The sequence below is a fragment of the Bombina bombina genome, chromosome 6 (assembly GCF_027579735.1).
Source record: "Bombina bombina isolate aBomBom1 chromosome 6, aBomBom1.pri, whole genome shotgun sequence".
Classification (NCBI taxonomy): Eukaryota; Metazoa; Chordata; class Amphibia; order Anura; family Bombinatoridae; genus Bombina; species Bombina bombina.
In genome coordinates, this window is record NC_069504.1 from 1,101,702,770 (window position 1) to 1,101,726,006 (window position 23,237).

At 39.6% G+C, this 23,237-nt stretch overlaps 1 protein-coding gene across 2 annotated transcripts in view; it reads right to left on the minus strand.

Moving 5' to 3' along the window:
* The window catches only part of KDM7A (lysine demethylase 7A), a 318,101-nt gene that overhangs the window by 11,831 nt on the left and 283,033 nt on the right, over positions 1-23,237 (minus strand). For both annotated transcript variants that reach the window (XM_053719030.1, XM_053719029.1), the window contains exons 17-19: positions 22,453-22,652; positions 15,076-15,143; positions 14,031-14,310 (exon numbers count right to left, since the gene is read on the minus strand). In XM_053719030.1, the coding sequence (XP_053575005.1) occupies positions 14,031-14,310; positions 15,076-15,143; positions 22,453-22,652 (548 nt within the window). The remainder of the gene's footprint in view (positions 1-14,030; positions 14,311-15,075; positions 15,144-22,452; positions 22,653-23,237) is intronic.

Sequence of the window (23,237 nt, forward strand, 5' to 3'; positions counted from 1 at the left end):
TATGATAACTATAGACAAGGTAGACTCCTTTGAGTTCATATATAACGAAAAACCAAACAGTTTCCCAGCCCTAAAGGCTGGTAATTTTAGACACAATCTCCCAAGAAGATTTCTGGAAACATGTGCTCTAAGACAGGTCCTGAAAGAAACACCAGGACAGGTATCTTTCGTCCAGATGTCTAAACAATCCTCTGAAAAACATCCAAGAGGATACCATCCACATCTGAGAACCAATACTGTAGAAATCCCAGATAGAAAAAAAATAAGACTATGGAAGCCCCCATTAGACCAATTACGACCATACACAGTGCCTCTGATAGATGAACAAAGGGCTGAAAGAAAGACAGGTAGTAAGAAGACTTGATTTCCTGACTCCCATCTGAAAAAAAAACTCCAAGGAGATTGAATAAAGGGGCATTCAACGCCAGTAGCTGCTTTGAGCTGAATAGCCACAAGGTAAATCACTAAGCTTCATGGCCTGCTTCTTATGACAATTTTTGACCAAGAAAATCCATAGCTGATGCACCTCCATGCGATATAAAGCCCGCTTTAATACGCCGGCCCCCAAAGTTTCCTTTGTAAAAAGGATATCTTTATCTACCAAGTAGAGATTCCGATAGAAGATCCGTATGGGATTGTGCTACATGAAGAGATGACGCTTGAACCAAGAAATAGGTTAGGAATGCCGTCATTGCAGTTCCTCAACCAGCAAATATGAGATCTGTCTATGGACAGGAAAATCTCTAGAACCATCGTAGATAACTAAAGGGCAGAGGCTAGGTCAAAAGGAAGGACTACATATTGTAAGAGTCCAAAAAAAGGCAAACCGAAGGATTGTTGGTTAGATTACCTTCATTTAGGATTGAACCCTGGTCTCCAAAGTCTCAGGCTAATGCAGTTGCATCACGCCATTAAACCAGACTGACATTTTAAAAAGTAATAAAAAATATCTCTAATAAACCTCTCCAGAAAAGAGATTGGGTAAACATAACAAAAATTCCTTTTAATATATACAGAAGACAAAAGGAAATAAAACAAAATACTCCTATGTTAAAAAATAGGGATGAACAAGAACGCTTATAAAAGCACGCATGAGTAGACACCGCAGAAGAAAAATTAAAATAAGCTACATAATGCTTATCACAATTTTATCTACAGTAGGATAGGGATACAAACATAAAAAGTAAATAATCCCTTTAGAGACATAAAGCAAAAATCAAGCTTAAAGTCACTACAACATCCACCTCTACCGTAGAAGATAGAGTGAAAAATCCCTAGAACATACATTTAAAATGCATAAAAGCAATAGGATAAACCAATATAACAATATTGGTATAAATCCATTTATACCATAGCCTGCTGTCAGGCAGACTACCCTCAACATCATAGCATTTCTGTAAATGTAGCTATACCCTAAGCTAAGATAAATACAGATAAATGCTAGCATGCCAGATTTACCTGGAAAAAAATAGGAATAAGACATGAACATGCTTACATGATAAGCATATAAATATTATGTACAAAAGACAAGAGATAAGCAGAAAAGATGCTTATAAAAACTAGTCTATACGACTACTGAGAGAGATGGGGATAAAACATGCAAATGTAAAATTCCTAAATACACCTGAAAAATGCATATCAGATAAAAGATGAAGCAAGCAGATCTGATAACAATAGTCAGAATATACTACTTATAGTAAACATACAGGAATAAAATATTTGAATCTAGCAAATGTTTATCATCCCTACATACACCAGAATATGCTATAATACCGTTCCCATACAGAAATGTAGGAATGGTCTAGAAGCTGTAAACTAGAATTACTGAATTAAATCATTAAAAGAAAAAAATGGTACAGAGAAAAGCCAATAAACGCCAGAGCAAAGTCCCCAGACTTAGAGTCACACACTAACTATAGTAGAGCGGGGGATACTTTTGCCAATATTCACATATCAAATGGAGCTCCATGACTGACATGTCACGCTGTCACCCCCACTAAACAAAAGAGCAAAGTTTAGGAAAACTGGCAAGGTCAGCAGCAGGAAATCCGCTTAAGAGCCCATACTGAATGATTCCATCACTGCCCCCACAGAGAGAAGACTGTCTGTATGATAAACCAAAGACAAAGTCAAAAAACTTCTAGTATAAATACTGCATAACCCCTTATACCTCCATACATTATGCCAATATTAAGAGGAGAGCATCATCAATTAAGGCCCCCATGACATGAGAGATCTAAATCAAAAGATCACCATAGAAAAGGTCCCTTCTATCTGATCTAACAGATGCAAAATTATAGCTGTGAAGTAAACAGAGCAGCTCTTTGTATCCGCCCACAATGGCGGCAAAAGCTTTCCTCACAAGTACCAACAGGACTCTGTCCAACAAAAAGCTAGGCAAGGATAAGTAGAAAGCTGACTTCTCGCACTTATATATAAAGCGGCAACACTACCACAAACCTTAGTACTCCTTAAAGAAACCTCAATCTCTACAGGTGTATATAAAAAACGGGCACTAAATCAAAACTGCACCATCAACGTCCCAACTCTCACTAGGTAGTGGAAAAAGGACGATATAGAGGCCAAAAGTATTTGGTCTCATACAAATATAATGTAAATAAGCATTACAAGATCTTTAAAGACAGACCACACAGGGAAACAGAGTAACGTGAGAGTATTGCCCCGATACCCCATCCCGACCCACCATAATTCAAGGTTAAAAGAATAAATACCAGCCCTGGGTGCGGCAACTTCCCTGTACCTGGTAAAAACCAGCTAGCTGCTCAGCCACAGTATATCTGAAATAACAGATACACATGTACTACATTTTAATCCCTTCAGGAGGAAGCAGGTCCCATTATGTTCCTGATCTTCTAGTCCTTTCTTCTAAATATCTGTGAAATATAATTGAAAGGACTTACCCTTCATCTGTGAAGCAGTCACAGCACATTCAGGTGTGTTAGCCCCATCCGGTCGCTGACAGGGACCTGAAGGTACAAGAAAAAACAGAGTAACCAACCCTGGTTTTCTATATAGCATAAATGTTTATAGCATAAATGTTGAACGGTAAGCAAAGACCAGCTCGCCGTATTTTAACTGCTAAAAGCCACCCTTACTCTTACTAAAGAGATTGACATGGACACAGCATAGCCCCAATCCTTGCTTGCAGGGAATCAAAAGAAAGAGATAAAGGGGAGCCTCAGTGTAGAATAGATGAAAATACACTCACAAGATAGATGGCATTGTATTGTGACCGATGCAAAACGGCAGGCCGGCACTTAACAGTGGCTGTCTCACTGGCAGCAAGCTGTGGCTGTGCTGGAGAAAAAAAAAACAGATAGCTGCTTGTTCCAAGTATCCACTCATCTGGCTGGAACGATGACTGCACCTTTGACAGCGGACCCAAAAAAGGAATCTGGCGCAGTAGACAACGAACAACTTCCAGGATAGTATAAACAACAAAATGTATGCTTACTTGATAAATTTCTTTCTTTCCGGACATGGAGAGTCCACAACGTCATTCCAATTACTAGTGGGATATTCACTCCTGGCCAGCAGGAGGAGGCAAAACGAATCATACTTCTCAACCAGGGGGAAAGAGAAGTAGAAGAGGCCTTCTGTCCCTTCCGCTTTCGAGCGAAACAAACAAAAAGGCAGAAGATTGGCGAAAATCCTTAGTAGCCTGTAGGTAAAATTTAAGAGCATGCACAACATCCAAGTTATGCAAAAGACGTTCCTTATGAGAAGGATTAGGACAAAGAGAAGGAACAAAAATTTATTGATTAATGTTTCAATCCGAAACCACTTTAGGGAGAAATCCTAACTTAGTAAGAAGGACCGCCTTATCCCCATGAAAAATAAGGTAAGGCGAATCACACTGCAGAGCCCAGTGTTCAGAAACTCTGCGAGCAGAGGAAATGGCAATAAGAAACAAAACTTTCCAAGATAACAACTTAATATCTACAGAAAGCATTGGCAGAAACAGAGCCTGATGCAAAACCTTAAGCACAAGGTTCAAGCTCCAAGGAGGAGCAACAGGTTTAAACACCGGCCCGATTATGACCAGGGCCTGACAAAAAGTTTGAACGCTTGTGTAAAAGGATATCGCAGAAATCTGACCCTTCAGAGAACTGACTGACAAACCCTTCTCCAGACCTTCCTGGAGAAAAGACAACATTCTAGGAATCTTGACCCTACTCCAAGAGAAGCCCTTTGATTCACACCAATAAAGGTATTTGCGCCATACCTTATGGTAAATCTTACGAGTAACTGGTTAGCGGGCCTGAAGCATAGTATCAATGACTGACTCAGAAAATCCACGCTTAGCCAAAACTAAACGTTCAATCTCCATGCAGTCAGCTTCAGAGAAACTAGATTGGGATGGCGGAAAGGACCCCGAGTTAGAAGGTCCTTCCTCAGAGGTAACCTCCAAGGAGGAAGAGAAAAAATCCTCACCAGCTCTGCAAACCAGATCCTGCGAGGCCATGCAGGAGCTATCAGAATTAGACACTGTTTGCTGTTTGATACGAGCAATGACTCGTGGAAGGAGAGCAAACTGAGGAAACAGGTATGCTAGACCGAAATCCCAAGGAACCGCCAGAGCATCTATCAGGGCGGCCTGAGAATCTTTTGACCTTGAACTGTACCTTGGAAGCTTGGCGTTCTGATGAGGCGCCATCAGATCCAACTCTGGCACCCCCCACTTGAGGGTTAACCTGGAGAACACCACCGGATGGAGAGCCCACTCCCCGGGATGAAAGTCTGTCTGCTCAGAAAATCTCCCAGTTGTCCACTCCTGTAATGTGGATGTCAGATAGAAGTCAATTGTGAGCTTCCTCCAACTACATAATCCGAGCCACCTCCTTCATGGCCAAGGAACTCAGACTCACCTGGTGGTTGATGTAAGCCACTGAGGTGATGTTGTCCGACTGTAATCTGATACACCGGGCTAAAGATAACCGAGGCCAAGCCATCAAGGCATTAAAGATCACTCTTAACTCCAAGATGTATATGTGGAGAGAAGACTCCTCCCAAGTCCACAGGCCCTGAGCCTTTAACGAGTCCCAGACTGCTCCCCAGCCCAGCAGGCTGGCGTCCATGGTCACAATCACCCAGGAGGGTCTCCGGAAGCATGTGCCCTGAGACAGATGATCCTGAGAAATCCACCACGAGAGAGAGTCTCTTGTCAATTAGTCCAGATCTATCCTCTGAGACAGATCTGAATGGTCTCCGTTCCATTGTCTGAGCATGCATAAATTGTAGAGCTCTCAAATGGAATCGAGCAAAGGGAATGATGTCCATGGAAGAGACTATCAGACCAATTACCTCCATGCATTGAGCCACTGATGGCTGAACAGTAGACTGGAGAGAGAGGCAAGAAGAGAGAAGTTTGGATTTTCTGACCTCCGTCAGAAAAATCTTCATAGATAGGGAATCTATGATGGTCCCTAAAAAAAACACACCCTTGTAGATGGAACAAGGGAACTCTTCTCCAGATTCACTTTCCATTCGTGGGAACGTAGAAAAGACAACAAGATATCTGTATAAGCTTTTGCTAGTTGAGAAGATGAAACCAAGATGTCGTCCAGGTAAGGAGCCACCGCAATTCCCTAAGACCTGACTACCCCCTGATATATAAATGACATAGAAAGAGTTAAATGGTGAGAATGGGTTAATTTTTAAATCATACTATTTTCTGTATCCTCTGCATTCCTTGTAACAGGAAATTCACTATGTATCTAGTTAGCTGTATTATGTATTCATAAGAACTATGTAACTTATTTTCAGTATCTGACGTTATCAGTTATATATTCATGTGCATTATATATTTCTCTGTTAATTCTATTATTTGTGCATGATTGTAAATGTCTCAATATCTGGCGTTCTGAAGTCGTAAATCTTGATATCTGGCACCCTTATAATCCTGGAATTGTGGACAAGAATAATGGTACATTCAATATGACCTTGTTGTCCCATGTTCTTTTCACTGGTTACCAAGATTTACGACTGAGAAGAACCCCAATTATAATAGTTTCTTTATCAGCAAATATTTTCCAGAGGTTTCTCATTTAGTCCCATATTATAGTAAATGTATAAAAGGCTATGTAATCTTTTATGTAATCAGAGCCTACTGGAATCAACAGTTAGCCACACATGAGTTGTGTAGACTCTCATTGCCGTCTGTAAGCTGATGGTACCAGAATAAAGCAATACCTGAATTGAAGCATTCTGGTGTGTGTGTGTCTCTCTGCGAAAAGAATAATAATATCCTAGCAGATTCTACAACACCCCCAAGAGCGCCCCCAGAACCTTTGTTCTTTGTTAACTGACCTTCTTGGACCAAAGGAAGAATGGACCAAATGGTCTCTATCTTGAAGGACGGTACCCTGAGAAACTTGAGACATTTTAGGTCTAAAATGAGTCGAAAAGTGCACTCTATTTTGAGAACCCCCAAACAGAATCCTAGACCCTGTTCCTTTACTGGAGCAATCACTCCCAGGGAAGAAAGATCCTGAACAGATCTTAAGAATGCCTCTCTTTTTACCTGATCTGCAGATAATCTTCAGGAGAAATCTGGCCCTGGGACGACAAGTCTTGATTCTATTGAGACATTGCGTATCCAAGCTTGACGAAACAAGGAATGTCTGCCCCCCACTTGATTTAATACCGGAACGGGGGCAGACCCTTCATGCTGACAGTCTCAGATGAAGGCTTATTTGACTGCTTCCCCTTATTCCAAGGAGGAGGAAGAGGAAACGAAAATTTTAATTTTGACGTCCCTTTGGTCTATTCGTCTTGTCCTGTGGCAGAAAAGACCCTTTTCCACCTGTAATTTCAGAAATAATCTCAGTGAGAGCAGGGCCAAACAGGGTCTTGCCCTTGAAAGGTAGTGACAAGAGCTTGGACTTGGAGGTAACATCAGCTGACCAAGATTTTAACCACAGAGCCCTGCGGGCTAGAACAGTGAAACCAGACATCTTGGCTCCCAGTCTAATGACTTGCATGTTGGCATCAGAGAAAGGAATTAGCCAGCTTGAGAGCCTTGATGCTATCTTGGATCTCCTCTAACGAAATCTCTTCTAAAATTAGCTTGGACAAAGCGTCACACCAATAAGATGCTGCGCTTGTTACCGTAGCAATACAAATGGCAGGCCGCCATTGTAATCCCTGATGAACATACATTTTGTTTAAATAAGCCTCCAGCTTTTTATCCATGAAATCCTTAAAGGAACAGCTATCCTCTTTACGAAGTGTGGTTCTCTTGGCCAGAGTGGAAATAGTTCCTTCCACTTTAGGCACAGTGCACCATGAGTCCCTAATGGAGGAAACATCTTCTTAAAAATGGGAGAAGGGGAAAATGGAACCCCTGGCTTATCCCATTCCTGAGAAATGATCTCCGATGCACGGTTTGGGACAGGAAATACTTCCACGGCAGATGGAACATCATAGTATTTATTAAGCTTACTAGATTTTTTAGGGTTGACAGCGACCAGAGAGTCAGGAGTCGTCCAAAGTAGCTACCGAGGTATCCTCCTCATCAGACTTATGGGGGAGGTCAACCTTCGCAGCAGAAGATGGGACAGACACCTTACTTAAAGAAAAATGTTTTGATTTTCTCTTACGCTTACCCATCATGGGAAAAGCAGATAAAGCCGCAAATACTGCAGAAGATATCTGTGCAGCAAAATCTATTGGCAAATACACTCCTACAGGAGGCTGAGAGGAACCGCAGGGCACTGTATGTGAAGTCATTGAGGCTTGGGATGTTTGAGGAGAAAGCTGTGGCATATCCTGAACAGCATCATCCTGGGAGACATTAGGCTGAGAAGGCAGTAATTTATCTTTAAACTTAAAGGGACTCTTAATCCAAAATGTTGTGATTCAGACAGAGCATGCAATTTTAAGCAACTTTCTAATTTACTCTTATTATCAATTTTTCTTTGTTCTCTTGCTATCTTTATTTGAAGCTAAGCAGTCAGCCAACTTTTGGTTCAGTACCATGGACAGCACTTCTTTATTGGTGGGTGAATTTTTTCACCAATCAGCAAGAACAACCCAGGTTGTTCACAAAAAATGGGCCGGCATCTAAACTTACTTTTTTACTTTTCAAATAAAGATACAAAGAGAATGAAGAAAATTTGATAATAGGAGTAAATTAGAAAGTTGCTTAAAATTACATGCTCTATCTGAACCACGAAAGAAAAAAATTGGGTTCAGTGTCCCTTTAAAGGGACACTAAACCCCCAAAAATTCCTTCATGATTCAGGTAGAGAATACATTTTTAAACATTCCAATTTACTTATATTATCTAATATGCTTCATTCTTTAGATATCCTTTGCTGAAGAAATAGCAATGCACATGGGTGAGCCAATCACATGAGGCATCTATGTGCAGCCACCAATCAGCAGCTACTAAGCCTATTTAGATATACTTTTCAGTAAAGGATAGCAAGAGAATTAAGCAAAATAGATAATAGAAGTAAATTAGAAAGTTGTTTAAAATGGCATGCTCTTTCTAAATCATGAAAGAAAAAATTTGTGTTTCATGTCCCTTTAAGCGTCCTGGCTAAACATGAGGAACAAAATTGCATAGGCAAAACAATTTGGGCCGCCAAACACAGTAAACATTTATTAAGGGAAACAGACTCCTGTTCAGAGTGCATAGCTTGGATTAATTCCCAAAAGAAATAGACTAAAAGATAACTTGGAAATGACTACTGTCACTTTAAATAGGAAAAAGTTTGGTCAGAGCACAAAAACAGAAAAAAACAGAAAAATCAGGAAAAAAACAAAGTATGCGCCTCTACACCTCAGCCAGTCTGAGATGCCCTACCTGAACCTTCACCAAAGTTTGACAAAACTCCCCTGCATAACGGTCAAACGAGCCATTATAGGAAAGAGCTTGCATAGAAATGACGTCGCTCCGAATCTCAAACGGAAGGGCGGGGAGTTACATGACCAGCAGGAAAAGAAACTGCGCAGCAGAGTAAAAAGCGTGCGTTTCTTATAATCCCTCAGATACCGACAGAGAAAAAGATGTTGCATTTTCTTCTCCCAAAATAAAATACTTAGACTGCCATCTAATAAATATAAAATTGAGCCCCAGAGATATCTTTCCAAACACAGTAAGGAAGCTATTACTTAACCCCTTAGTCTCCACATACACAAGTGCCTGCACACTGCCCCAAGAAAATCCTATACCAAGGATTACATATGTTCCAAATTAATGCAGAAATAATTTTCCCAAGTGCAAGTCTACCATACATAGAAGACAAAAGCACTTACCTGCAAATCCAGCTGTCCGGCAGGAAGACAGCTCACAAGGTGTGAAAGGACACATACTCCTTACAGAGACCTGTAGAAAAAGAAAGAACAGAGTCACCAACTCTGGCTTTCTATAACTAGGGTAGCAATTATGTTAGAAAGTGGTGAGGTTGTCCTTGCTTTGTTTTCCAACTGCTTAAAAGCCACCACTACTCTTACTCAAGAGATTGACGTGGACACAGCTAAACCCCAATCCTTGCTTACAGGGAAAAGAACCCTTTAATGAATAAAAAATCTTCAGACTCAAACTTCACGTCCTCCATTTACAGAGGCAAAGAGAATGACTGGGAGTTATGGGTAAGGGCAGTGACACTTAACAACTCTGCTGGGGTGCTCTTTGCCGCCTCCTGCTGGCCAGGAGTAAATATCCCACTAGTAATTGGAATGACGTAGTGGACTCTCCATGTCCGGAAAGAAAGAAATTTATCAAGTAAGCATACATTTTGTTGTTTATACTATCCTGGAAGTTGTTCGTTGTCTACTGCGCCAGATTCCTTTTTTGGGTCCGCTGTCAAAGGTGCAGTCATCGTTCCAGCCAGATGAGTGGATACTTGGAAACGACCACACACTGGTCGTTTCTTCAGGCAGATAAAAACGGAATACAATACCCGGCAAATGCTAATTTTAAATACACATTGAAACCGGATGTTGTCTCAAAAGGGCCAATTGTATACATTGTATCAAAATGTCCATCGTGTTAAATTTCTATTGTATCAAACAGCGAAGTTTTTCTAACTTTATAACAAATTGTGCAATAAAAAAATCATGAAAATAGAAAAAAAAACATGATTCTTATCAGATAGTGGGGAAAAAAAAAAAATCACAAAATCTGTAGTATTTAAATTCTGTTGTAAATATAATTTACTGTGCCACAACACAATCATAAAACCATATGAAAACAGTTCTTCCTAACCTAGAATTTAAAACGAAATGTGTCTAGAAAGTGCAAGTCTAACATTAGTAGGGTGTATGTCGCATAGAAATACATCTAATGGAAAAGCGTACTCGAACTTTACAATAGGAGTACAAACTAAATATAAAAAGGAGAAAAAAAAAAGGGGGCGGAAACAAAATTTAAGAGAAAAAATTGGAAAAATAAATATAAAATAATCATAAAAATGTGGGTTCCATAGTATAAAAAAAAATCAGAATTGGAATTATGTAAACATAAAACCATCCATAGTTATATTTTCTCAGACGGGTCTTAAAGGGACATAAAACCCAAGTTTTTCTTTCATGATTCATATAGAACATACAATTTTAAACAACTTTCCAATTTACTTCCGTTACCAAATTGTCAATTTTCTTGTTATCCTTTGTTGAAAAGCAGTAAAGTACGCTTATGAGTGTGCACGTGTCTGCAGCTCTAAATGGCAGCAGTTTTGCAACAATGTTACACATTAGCAGGAGCACTAGATGGCAGCACTATTTCCCGTCATGTAGTGCTTTAGGCACGTGCGTGCTACCTACCTAGGTATCCCTTCGACAAAGAATAACATGAAAACAAAGCAAATTTGATAACAGAAGTAAATTGAAAACTTTTTAAAAATGTTATTCTCTATCTGAATAAAGAAAGAAAGTGTTTGGGTTTAATGTCCCTTTAAGGTATATAAGCATTAATCATTCTTGTGTTTGGTGTTGTGTGATGCAATGATATAACATGGTTATATACGTGTGAGCTGTAACATGGTTATATATACGTGTGAGCTGTAACATGGTTATATATACGTGTGAGCTGTAACATGGTTATATATACGTGTGAGCTGTAACATGGTTATATATACGTGTGAGCTGTAACATGGTTATATATACGTGTGAGCTGTAACATGGTTATATATACGTGTGAGCTGTAACATGGTTATATATACGTGTGAGCTGTAACATGGTTATATATACGTGTGAGCTGTAACATGGTTATATATACGTGTGAGCTGTAACATGGTTATATACGCGTGAGCTGTAACATGGTTATATACGCGTGAGCTGTAACATGGTTATATACGCGTGAGCTGTAACATGGTTATATACGCGTGAGCTGTAACATGGTTATATACGCGTGAGCTGTAACATGGTTATATACGCGTGAGCTGTAACATGGTTATATACGCGTGAGCTGTAACATGGTTATATACGCGTGAGCTGTAACATGGTTATATACGCGTGAGCTGTAACATGGTTATATACGCGTGAGCTGTAACATGGTTATATACGCGTGAGCTGTAACATGGTTATATACGTGTGAGCTGTAACATGGTTATATACGTGTGAGCTGTAACATGGTTATATACGTGTGAGCTGTAACATGGTTATATACGATTCATATAGAACATACAATTTTAAAAGGATGAAATATCTTCAGACACCACCTTTGCACGTCCACCAGATGAACTAGGCAAAGAATGACTGGGGGTTTGTTGGAAGTGGGAGTGATACTTAAAGGGACACTGAACCCAATTTTTTTCTTTTGTGATTCAGAGAGCATGAAATTTTAAGCAACTTTGTAATTTACTCCTATCAATTGTTCTTCGTTCTCTTGCTATCTTTGAAAAAGACATCTAAGCTTTTTTTGTTTCAGAACTATGGACAGCACTTTTTTATTGGTGAATGAATTTATCTACCAAATCAGCAAGAACAATCCAGGTTGTTCACCAAAAATGGGCCAGCATCTAAACTTACATTCTTGCATTTCAAATAAAGATATCAAGAGAATGAAGAAAATGTAATAGGAGTAAAGTAGAAAGTTGCTTAAAATTGTATGCTCTATCAGAATCGCGAAAGAAAAAAAAATTGGGTTCAGTGTCCCTTTAATAGCTCTGCTAGAGTGTTCTTTGATTCCACCTGGTGGATTCGTGTTTTTGAGGAGGACAGTTGGCAACACTAGACTGAAAACTTATATCAAAGTAGAGGGATAAGGCAGATACAGCTAAATGATTTTTAGCTACAATAACCCCACAATTGATTCCAGACAGATATTAACAGTTCTGGAATGACAAAATGCTGCTTTTGATAAGCTGAAGGAGGAGTCAATTGGAAAAGTAAAAGGTTTCCTCAGTACCCAGGTGGACTAGTGAGACAGAATGCCAAAATAGAAACAAAATGTGTTTATTGTAACTCAAACCTTTTACAGTTATGGAAAAAAAGACAGGCAAAATGTTTAATCGTATCTCTGGATTTGCTCACTCTTCTTTTATTAAACTAGGAAGAACAGCATAAATAGGAAAGATGCTATTTGATGAATACTAGTCTGAAAGAGTTAGTTCATGGGGCAGCATTAAGTGTCCTAAGTTTTTTTCTTCACTTGAGATTGAAGGACAGATCTAGAATCTAGAAAGTGACCAGCTCAATTTATGAATGAGGAAAAATCTGAATTTGGGTCTGAAAATGCTGCTATTAAAAGAACCTGGTTGCACATGATTAACCCAAAATAAAATGATGCTTGTGGGGATTACAAATATTTTCAAAGGTTTATGAGTATCCTACGAACTAGATAACTTTATATAATAAAGTGTTCTAAAGGAAGCCTCAAGGATGAGTAAAATATATATATTATGTATTCATTCATCACAGAGATAAAAGGATCAAAAGGAACAGGAGGGTAATCCTGCATCAATAAAATGTCTGACCGGTTTCGGTCTGGGACCGTAATCATAGACTATGGCCTCCCCATAGTGTAGTCAGCAGAGCTAGCGGTGACGTTTAGTGAGGGGTTAATGTCTTATCTGTGCATGTTAACCCACTGAGGCTACGGAGAGGTTTTCACTTATGTGACTATTGCAGTGTTTATTGGTGCATCCTACCCAGTCTCACCCGATACATCAGATCTTCTCCATCAGATAATCCAACTGACCATTATTTAATGGTCTGGCAGTACTTCAAGTACTCTTATTTTTCACTAGATAACTTTATACTTTTAGGAAATATTGGGCAGACTTGCTGGGCCTATGGCTCTTACCTGCCGTCAAAATCTATGTTTCTATGAGTAGAGGTATAATGGTTTAAGTCTCATAGTTTGAGCCTAATAATTGTTGTACAGGTGTGGATGGTATAATCCTAGAATAATCCATAACAAGAAAAGGGTCTTAATTAGGTTAAATAAGGAACTGAGACCATGGGAAATTCCCCTATTCAAGAAGGAAAATAGGTAATGTATCAAATTCAAAGCTTAATAATCCATTGCCATCTGGATAAATAAAGATACACATTTAGTTCACATTGCACTTTAAAATACAAACTTTATACCCAACTAAAATTTGAACATCTGGATGTGCAAATTTTTATGATTTCAAACAAATGTTTGGGTTCTGAAAAAAACATTCATATTAAAATAACGCAAAATGTAAATGAATGATTATATTAAATATATATATATATATATATATATATATATATATATATATATATATATATATATATATATATATATATATAAAATGAAAAAATAAATATAAAACATACACACATACAAATACATTTGTATGTAGATATCAAAATGGGATGTACTTAGCAACTGGCTGAGTACATAGCAGCTGGCTGAATACAGCCTATTCTGGAAATAGGTTATCCCCTGAGGCACTAACATATCCCCTTATAGGTCTCCAAGATGGCTCCCGCTGGTGTACAGGAGCTCCAGTTCATGCTGGGCAAAATGGCCAGAAACTATGGGGGTCATGGTTAATGCAAACCTATGCACATAAAGTGTTATGTACCTTTAGTTGCCTGGTTACTGATGGGAGGTGGGTTGGAGGCAGGTCTTTTTGTAGGGTGTAGGGGCACATTTGGTGAGGTCTCTCCATATATCCTGTCAGGACTCAAGCTGCCATCACTAAGGTGACACTCCGTGGGGCTCAGACTGGACTCTTGGTCATACTTCTCTGGCTGATATCTTATGGAGTCCCAACTTTCTGAGAAACGTTTGTTCTTCTTTGGCTTCTCAGACACCTCAGAAGAGAGATCTCTCTGTGAAGCATGTGGAAGTTTATAGGGATCCTGTAGAATAAAAAAAGAATTAGCTACCTATGACATAGTCCCGCTCAATCATTTTCTAGCACAGGCTCTATAAACCTTTTAATGTGGTACTATTATGCAGTTCAAAAGATTACGTGTAAAAACTAATGGACAATGAAGATTTGCCAAGCTTTTTTTTTACCAGACATGCATAGAAGATTAAAGTGATATTTTCATGTCACAATGCTTAAAGAGATGGTAAACCCAAGCATATAACAAATGCTAGGATTTACCATCGCTAAAAAATAAACATTAGTTTCTGTCATTGTTTCCTAAAAAATAAAATTAAACTCACCCTATCTGTAAGGTCGCTTTCTTCAATGAGGTGACATTTCCACCTCTAGACTAATAGCCGTGCGTGTCATCTGACATCTTTGCACGACTATTGGTCTAGAACGTTACCTCATTGGTGAAATCACTGTGCCGTGGGAGGCTTGCGCTGAGTTAGCGATATACTTGCCTTACAGATAGGATGAGTTTAACATTGTTTTTAGGAAACAATGAGAGAAACTAATGTTTATTTTAAGTGATGGTAAATCCTTAGCATTTGTTATACAATTGGCTTTACCGTCCCTTTAAGGCTTACATGAAGTATGAATACACCTGCATCGCAACAAAACGATGTGTCATATTTATTTATTAACTCAGAAAGACACATAAATAAATGAGATAAAATCTAATTTGAACTAGTCATCTGCAATTTCTTGCTAATCTAGTACATGTGTACTTTAGTACTATCCAACTCACTTGAGGGCTCAGCCGGCAAGAGGTGTCCAGCTGTCGGATCCATCCAGCTTCGTCTCTGTGATGGTGACCTAAGAATTAAACACACAATGGTTTTAGCATTAATTCTTTAGAGGAGTTTCTGTTCTGTATTGAGAGAATGAAATAAAAGGATTAAAGAGAAAGGAAACCCCAAAACTTTCTTTCATGATACGGATAGAATATGCAATTTAAACAACTTTCCAATTTATTTCTATTATCAAATTTGCTTCATTTTAATTTTAATTATTTGCAGAAGAAACAACATTGTACTACTGGCAGCAAGCTGAACACATCTAGTTAGCCAATCACAAGAGACAAGTGTGTGCAGGAACCAATCAGCAGCTAGCTCCCACAAGTGTAGGATATGTGCGTATTCTTTTTTAACAAGGTATACCAAGAGAACGAAACACATTTGAAAATGGAAGTTAATTTAAAAGTGACTTAAAATGACATGCTCTATCTGAATCTTGCAGGTCTAAATTTTGACTTTCCTATCCCTTTAAAGTAAAAATGCACGGAGGGATAAATCTTTGTTTATGAACAACCCCTTAATCAGAGAACCTTTTTTAATGAACGGTACTAAATCAGGACAATAAGAAGAAACAAGATATTAAATCCTAATAAAGTTATTTCTATATCTTTATTGGATTCCATTGACCATGCTAGACAATCAGATATTCTCTCCTTAGGAGGAAATGGTTAGAAATAGCCACTCCCCCTTTTTTCAACCTTAATAATGACCCCCTTTACTGACTTCATCATTCCAGGCAGGATGGATACATAAGGGAAGAGGCCATAGAGAATATCTAACTAGGAATATAAGCCAAGAAATAAAAAAAATGCAGCATTTAATAACTTTTTGACTTAACGCAAAATTGTCAAACAACTATAGAGTGAGCAAATACATGTAAAACTAGTGGACCCTGCACCACTATGTATTTAAAGGGACAGTGTACAATAATTATTACTTTCCTTTCATGTGTTACCAGTGATCTATTTTACCTGCTGAAATGTATTAAATGTTGTATCCCAACTACACTGAAAATGTCAATAACTTTAAAGGGACAGCTTACCCTAACTTTTTATATCCCCTAGGGATATCCATTGGTATCCCTAGCTATACTGCTATTCTACTTAAAGGGACAGCATATGCAAATATTTTCTCATTTTTAATGTGTTCCCAGTTATCAATTTTACCTACTGGAGTGCATTAAATTGTTTACAAATGGGTCCTTCACCATTTTTCTTATTTGATTTTGCCTATTGTATCACCACCTATACTGAACATTTCTTAAGTTTTGGTTACAAATAGAAATCATGTAAGGAAAAAGGTATAAATAAAATGATGCTCCTAGTGGGTGCCTGTGAAAGAGAGGTACTAAAATGTTAATATTTCATGGTAAACAGTAATAATGAAGATAAGGAGGAATTTGTGTAATTTATAACATATGGAGGTATTTTCTCCCTACACGATTGGCCCACTACATTGGGTTGTGGTTTCCGTTAGCAGAAAGTTTTACAAAAAACAGAATTTATGCTTACCTGATAAATTTCTTTCTTTTGCAATGTACCGAGTCCACGGATTCATCCTAACTTGTGGGATATTGTCCTTCCTGACAGGAAGTAGCAAAGCTGTCTATATAGCTCCCCCCTTAACTCCACCCCCCAGTCATTCGACTGAAGGCCAAGGAAGAAAAGGAGAAACTGTAAGGTGCAGAGGTGACTGAAGTTTACATAAAAAATACTATCTGTCTTGAATAGACAGGGCGGGCCGTGGACTCAGTACATCGCAAAAGAAAGAAATTTATCAGGTAAGCATAAATTCTGTTTTCTTTTGCAAGATGTACCGAGTCCACGGATTCATCCTTACTTGTGGGATACCAATACCAAAGCTTTAGGACACGGATGAAGGGAGGGACAAGACAGGAACCTAAACGGAAGGCACCACTGCTTGCAAAACCTTTCTCCCAAAAATAGCCTCCGAAGAAAAAGACAAAAACCTAGGAATCCTGATGTTACTCCATGAGTAGCCTTTGGATTCACACCAAAAAAGATATTTACGCCATATCTTATGATAGATCTTCCTGGTGACAGGTTTTCGAGCCTGAATCAAGGTATCTATGACCGACTCAGAGAAACCCTGCTTTGATAAAATCAAGCGTTCAATCTCCAAGCAGTCAGTTGCAGAGAAATTAGATTTGGATGCTTGAATGGACCTTGAATCAAAAGGTCCCGTCTCAGTGGCAGAGTCCATGGTGGCAGAGATGACATGTCCACCAGGTCTGCATACCAAAGCTCTCTCCTGTTTAATTCTGGCAATCAGACGCGGAAGGAGAGGGAATGGTGGAAACACATAAGCCAGGTTGAACGACCACGGTACTGATAGAGCATCTATCAGTACTGCCTGAGGATCCCTTGACCTGGATCCGTAACAAGGAAGTTTGGCGTTCTGACGAGACGCCATCAGATCCAATTCTGGTGTGCCCCATAGCTGAACCAGTTGAGCAAACACCTCCGGATGGAGCTCCCACTCCCCCGGATGAAAAGTCTGACGACTTAGAAAATCTGCCTCCCAGTTCTCCCCCCCTGGGATATAGATCGCTGATAGATGGAAAGAGTGAGTCTCTGTCCATCGGATTATCCTGGAAACTTCTATCATCGCCAAATAACTCCTTGTTCCCCCCTGATGATTGATATAAGCTACAGTCGTGATGTTGTCCGACTGAAACCTGATGAATCCGGCCGAAGCCAGCTGAGGCCACGCCTGAAGAGCATTGAATATCGCTCTTAATTCCAGAATATTTATCGGTAGGAGGACCTCCCCTCCTAAGTCCACAAAACCCTGTGCTTTCAGGGAATTCCAGACTGCACCCCAGCCCAGTAGGCTGGCGTCCGTCGTCACAATAACCCACGCTGGCCTGCGGAAACACATTCCCCTGGATAGGTGATCCTGTGACAACCACCAAAGAAGAGACTCTCTGGTCTCTTGATCCAGATTTATCTGAGGAGATAAATCTGCATAATCCCCATTCCACTGTTTGAGCATGCATAGTTGCAGTGGCCTGAGATGCAAGCGAGCAAACGGAACTATGTCCATTGCCGCTACCATAAGTCCGATTACCTCCATACACTGAGCCACCGACGGCCGAAGAATGGAATGAAGAGCTCGGCAGGTGGTTAAAATCTCCGTCAGAAATATTTTCATGTCCACCGAATCTATCAGAGTTCCCAGGAATGGAACTCTTGTGAGAGTAATAAGAGAACTCTTTTTCACGTTCACCTTCCACCCATGAGATCTTAGAAAGGCCAACACTAGGTCCGTGTGAGACTTGGCAAGTTGGAAAGTCGACGCTTGAATTAAGATGTCGTCTAGATAAGGCGCCACTGCTATGCCCCTCTGCCTTAGGACCGCCGGAAGGGACCCTAGCACCTTTGTGAAGATTCTTGGCGCCGTGGCCAACCCGAAGGGAAGAGCCCCAAACTGGTAATGCCTGTCAAGAAAGGCAAACCTGGGGAACTGGTGATGATCTTTGTGGATAGGAATGTGTAGATACGCATCCTTTAGATCCACGGTAGTCATATATTGACCCTCCTAGATCATTGGTAAAATAGTCTGAATGGTCTCCATCTTGAAGGATGGAACTCTTAGGAATTGGTTTAGGATCTTGAGATCTAGAATTGGTCTGAAGGTTCCCTCTTTTTTGGGAACCACAGATTGGAGTAGAAACCTTGCCCCTGTTCTGTTTTCGGAACTGGGCAGATCACTCCCATGGTAAAAAGATCTTCTACACAGCATAAGAACGCCCCTCTTTTTTTGTCTGGTTTACAGACAATTGAGAAAGATGGAACCTCCCCCTTGGAGGAGAATCTTTGAAATCTAGGAGATACCCCCTGGGTTACAATTTCTATGGCCCAGGAGTCCTGAACGTCTCTTGCCCAGGCCTGAGCAAAGAGAGAAAGTCTGCCCCCTACTTGATCCGGTCCCGGATCGAGGACTACCCCTTCATGCTGTCTTAGTGGCAGCAGCAGGTTTTTTGGCCTGTTTACCCTTGTTCCAAGCCTGGTTAGGTCTCCAGGTTGGCTTGGATTGAGCAAATTTCCCCTCCTGCTTTGCAGCAGGGGAAGAGGAAGCGGGACCACCCTTGAAGTTTCGAAAGGAACGAAAATTATTTTGTTTGGTCCTTCTCTTATTTGACTTATCTTAAGGGAGGGCATGACCCTTCCCTCCAGTGATGTCTGAAATGATCTCTTTCAGTGCAGGCCCGAATAGGGTCTTACCTTTGAAAGGGATGGTCAAAAGCTTAGATTTAGATGACACATCAGCTGACCAGGACTTAAGCCATAACGCTCTTTGCTCTAAAATGGCAAAACCTGAATTCTTTGCCGCTAACTTAGCAAGATGAAAAGCGGCGTCTGTAATAAAAGAATTAGCCAACTTAAGGGCCTTAATTCTGTCCAAAATATCATCTAGTGGGGTCTCCATCTGAAGAGCCTCTTCTAGAGCCTCAAATCAAAAAGCAGCTGCAGTGGTTACCGGAACAATGCACGCTATAGGTTGAAGAAGAAAACCCTGATGAACAAAAATTTTCTTTAGGAGACCCTCTAACTTTCTATCCATAGGATCAATGAAAGCACAACTGTCTTCAATAGGTATAGTTGTACGCTTAGCCAGAGTAGAAATAGCTCCCTCCACCTTAGGGACAGACTGCCATGAGTCCTTTATGGTGTCAGAAATGGGGAACATTTTCTTAAAAACAGGAGGGGGAGCGAATGGAAAACCTGGTCTATCCCACTCCTTAGTAACAATGTCCGAAATCCTCTTAGGGACCGGAAAAACAGTGTAAACAGGAACCTCTAAATATTTGTCCATTTTACACAATTTCTCTGGAACGACAATAGGGTCACAATGATCCAGAGTAGCTAAAACCTCCCTGAGCAATAAACGGAGGTGCTCTAGCTTAAATTTAAATGCCGTCATATCTGAATCTGTCTGAGGGAACATCTTTCCTGAATCAGAAATCTCTCCCTCAGACAGCAAATCCCTCATCCCTACCTCAGAACATTGTGAGGGAATATCGGATACGGCTACTAAAGCGTCAGAAGGCTCAGCATTTGTTCTTAACCCAGAGCTACTGTGCTTCAATTGCAACCCTGGCAGTTTAGATAAAACCTCTGTGAGGGTAGTATTCATAACTGAAGCCATATCTTGCAAGGTGAAAGAATTAGACGCACTAGAAGTACTTGGCGTCGCTTGAGCGGGCGTTACTGGTTGTGACACTTGGGGAGAACTTGATGGCAAAACCTGATTTCCTTCTGTCTGAGAATCATCTAATGCCAAACTTTTATAAGTCAAAATATGCTGTTTGCAATTTATAGACACATCAGTAAAATTGGGACACATTCTTAGAGGGGGTTCCACAATGGCTTCTAAACAAATTGAACAATTAGTTTCCTCAGTGTCAGACATGTTTAACAGGCTAGTAATGAAGCAATCAAGCTTGGAAAACACTTTAATGAAAAAAACACAATTTGCAAAAACGGTACTATACCTTTAAGAGAAAAAAAGGCATACACAAACTGCAAAAGAGGTTAAAATTGCTTCAAAAATTCCAAAATTTTAACAGTGTACCCACTAAGCTTTAGAGGATTGCACCACAAGTAAAGCAATAGACCCCCAAAAGAAAAAAAACGGATTGATAAGTGTCTAAAACCGGTTAAAAACCCCTAAAGCACCTTGCCACAGCTCGGATGTGGCCCTACCTGCCCTTCGGAAGCGATAATATGGGGTTTAAAGCTTCAATTAGTCCCTCAGAAGACTCTCAGGACCTCAGGAGAAGTTGCTTGCTGCTTGTAAATGTAGGCCCCGCCCACCTCACTCGATGTTGCTGGGGTCTACACAAAACTAACAAACCCTGCCTGAAAGCTATGTGGGTTATAAACAACCCCAAAGAACCCTCAAGCAAATGTCCCATAAAACAGAAAACGTTACTCCCAGACACAAAAACGTTTGTCCCAAATTCACATAAACTGAGTGCCCACAAAAAATTAACCCTTTACGCAAGCTAGTAAAAACCTCTGATAACACTAGGATTACTGCTTACCCTTCACTGTCAGCCTTTCTGAGTTAAAACAGTCTCTGCAGAAAATATGACTGAACATACCTCATTGCTGTATAGCAAGAAACCCTTCCTCACACTGAAGTTTTCCTGTACTCCTCAGCTTCTGTGAGAACAGCAGTGGACCTTAGTTACAAATGCTAAGATCATCATCCTCCAGGGAGAAATCTTCATCTATGTCCTGCCTGAGAGTAAATAGTACAACACCGGTACCATTTAAAAATAACAAATATTTTTTATGCTTTATTACTTCTAAACCTTTTTGTTTACGTTAACTTAGTACTTAAAGGGACACTGAACCCAATTTTTTTCTTTCGTGATTCAGATAGAGCATGCAATTTTAAGCAACTTTCTAATTTACTCCTATTATATATTTTTTTTCGTTCTCTTGGTATCTTTATTTGAAATGCAATAATGTAAGTTTAGATGCTGGTCCATTTTTGGTGAACAACCTGGGTTGTTCTTGCTGATTGCTGGATAAATTCATCCAACAACTAAAAAAAGTGCTGTCCATAGTTCTGAACCCAAAAAAAGTCTTAGATGCCTTCTTTTTCAAATAAAGATAGCAAGAGAACGAAGACAAATTGATAATAGTACTTAAAGGGACACTGAACCCAATTTTTTTCTTTAGTGATTCAGATAGAGCATGCAATTTTAAGCAACTTTCTAATTTACTCCTAAGTTAACGTAAACAAAAAGGTTTAGAAGTAATAAAGCTCTTGGTGGGGGGCAGAAATGTTTTAAAACCAGCAGTTCTCTGCAGCTTCTGAACAGTGCTTTATGTATTTGACCCATATGTGGGGGTTTAACACACACACGCAGGGTCGCAAGTTTTATGAAATCTAAAATTAAATTGATTAATATTATTTGACAAAAATAGACCATTTGGCTTAAAGGGACACTAAACCCAATTTTTTTCTTTCATTATTCAGATAGAGGTTGCAATTTTAATTAATTTTCCAATTTACTCCTATTATCAATTTTCTTTGTTCTTTTTGTATCTTTATTTGAAAAGCAAGAATGTAAGCTTAGGAGCCAGCCCATTTTAGGTTCACTTAATAGCTAATAAATAGTGGCTACAATTACAAGCTTTCATGAACTGAGTGAATGACAAAATGTACTTGTGTCCTGAAAACTTGCAATCGCATCCACTATTAGCTATTAAATGTATCACCTGTATATCGCTTTTGTAAGCAACAGGTTTATAATAAGAACCCCCAGACCAATTACCGACAGTTCTTACCATTGTTCACTTCTGTCAGGCTGTAAGATTCCACCTCCTTGCTGCCTCCCCGTGAGACTTTGATGTGCAGCTGGGGATAGTCCCTCGTGCAAGCTGTGCTCTTTGCCTCTGTGGGTAAACATGTGGAATAGTGCAATCCTGCCATGGATAGCATGCCCTGAACAGCATCTGCCTCCATGCTGGCCGAGGTAGGAAATTCACTAGAGAGAAAAATAAACAGCAGATATTTAATTACTTGAACTAATTGGGGTGGAGTCACGTTTATATTACCGTAGTATTACATCATCGTCTCTTCTAAGAGGTGCTTTAATCTGGAATATTTATATGATCTAGGACGACTGGTTTTACCTTTAAAGTGATGGTAAACTCTCCCCTTTAAAAAATCAGATCCAGAATGTTAGCAATATTTTAGGAGTTTAATTCATCAGTTGTAATGAAGATGCGCTGTAACTTACTTTTTAATATAGATATGAAATTCAAATAACCCACACTTCGCCGCCCGCTTCAAAAGTTACATTTACTCTGAGCTAAAGGTTTGAAAAGTTGGCTTTTCAAGTGGGCATCTGAGTTTCAGATCTATATTAACCTCTTAAGGATATATGACGGAATTTTTCCGTCATAAAACAATTGAGCAAACTGAAAGCTGTGTCCTTAAAGGGTTAAAAAGTAAGTTATAGCGCATCTAATGAATAAACTCCATCTAAAATATTGCTAACATGAATTCATCAGGTAAGCATAAATTATGTTTTCTTTCATACAGGTGGTAAGAGTCCACGATCCATTAC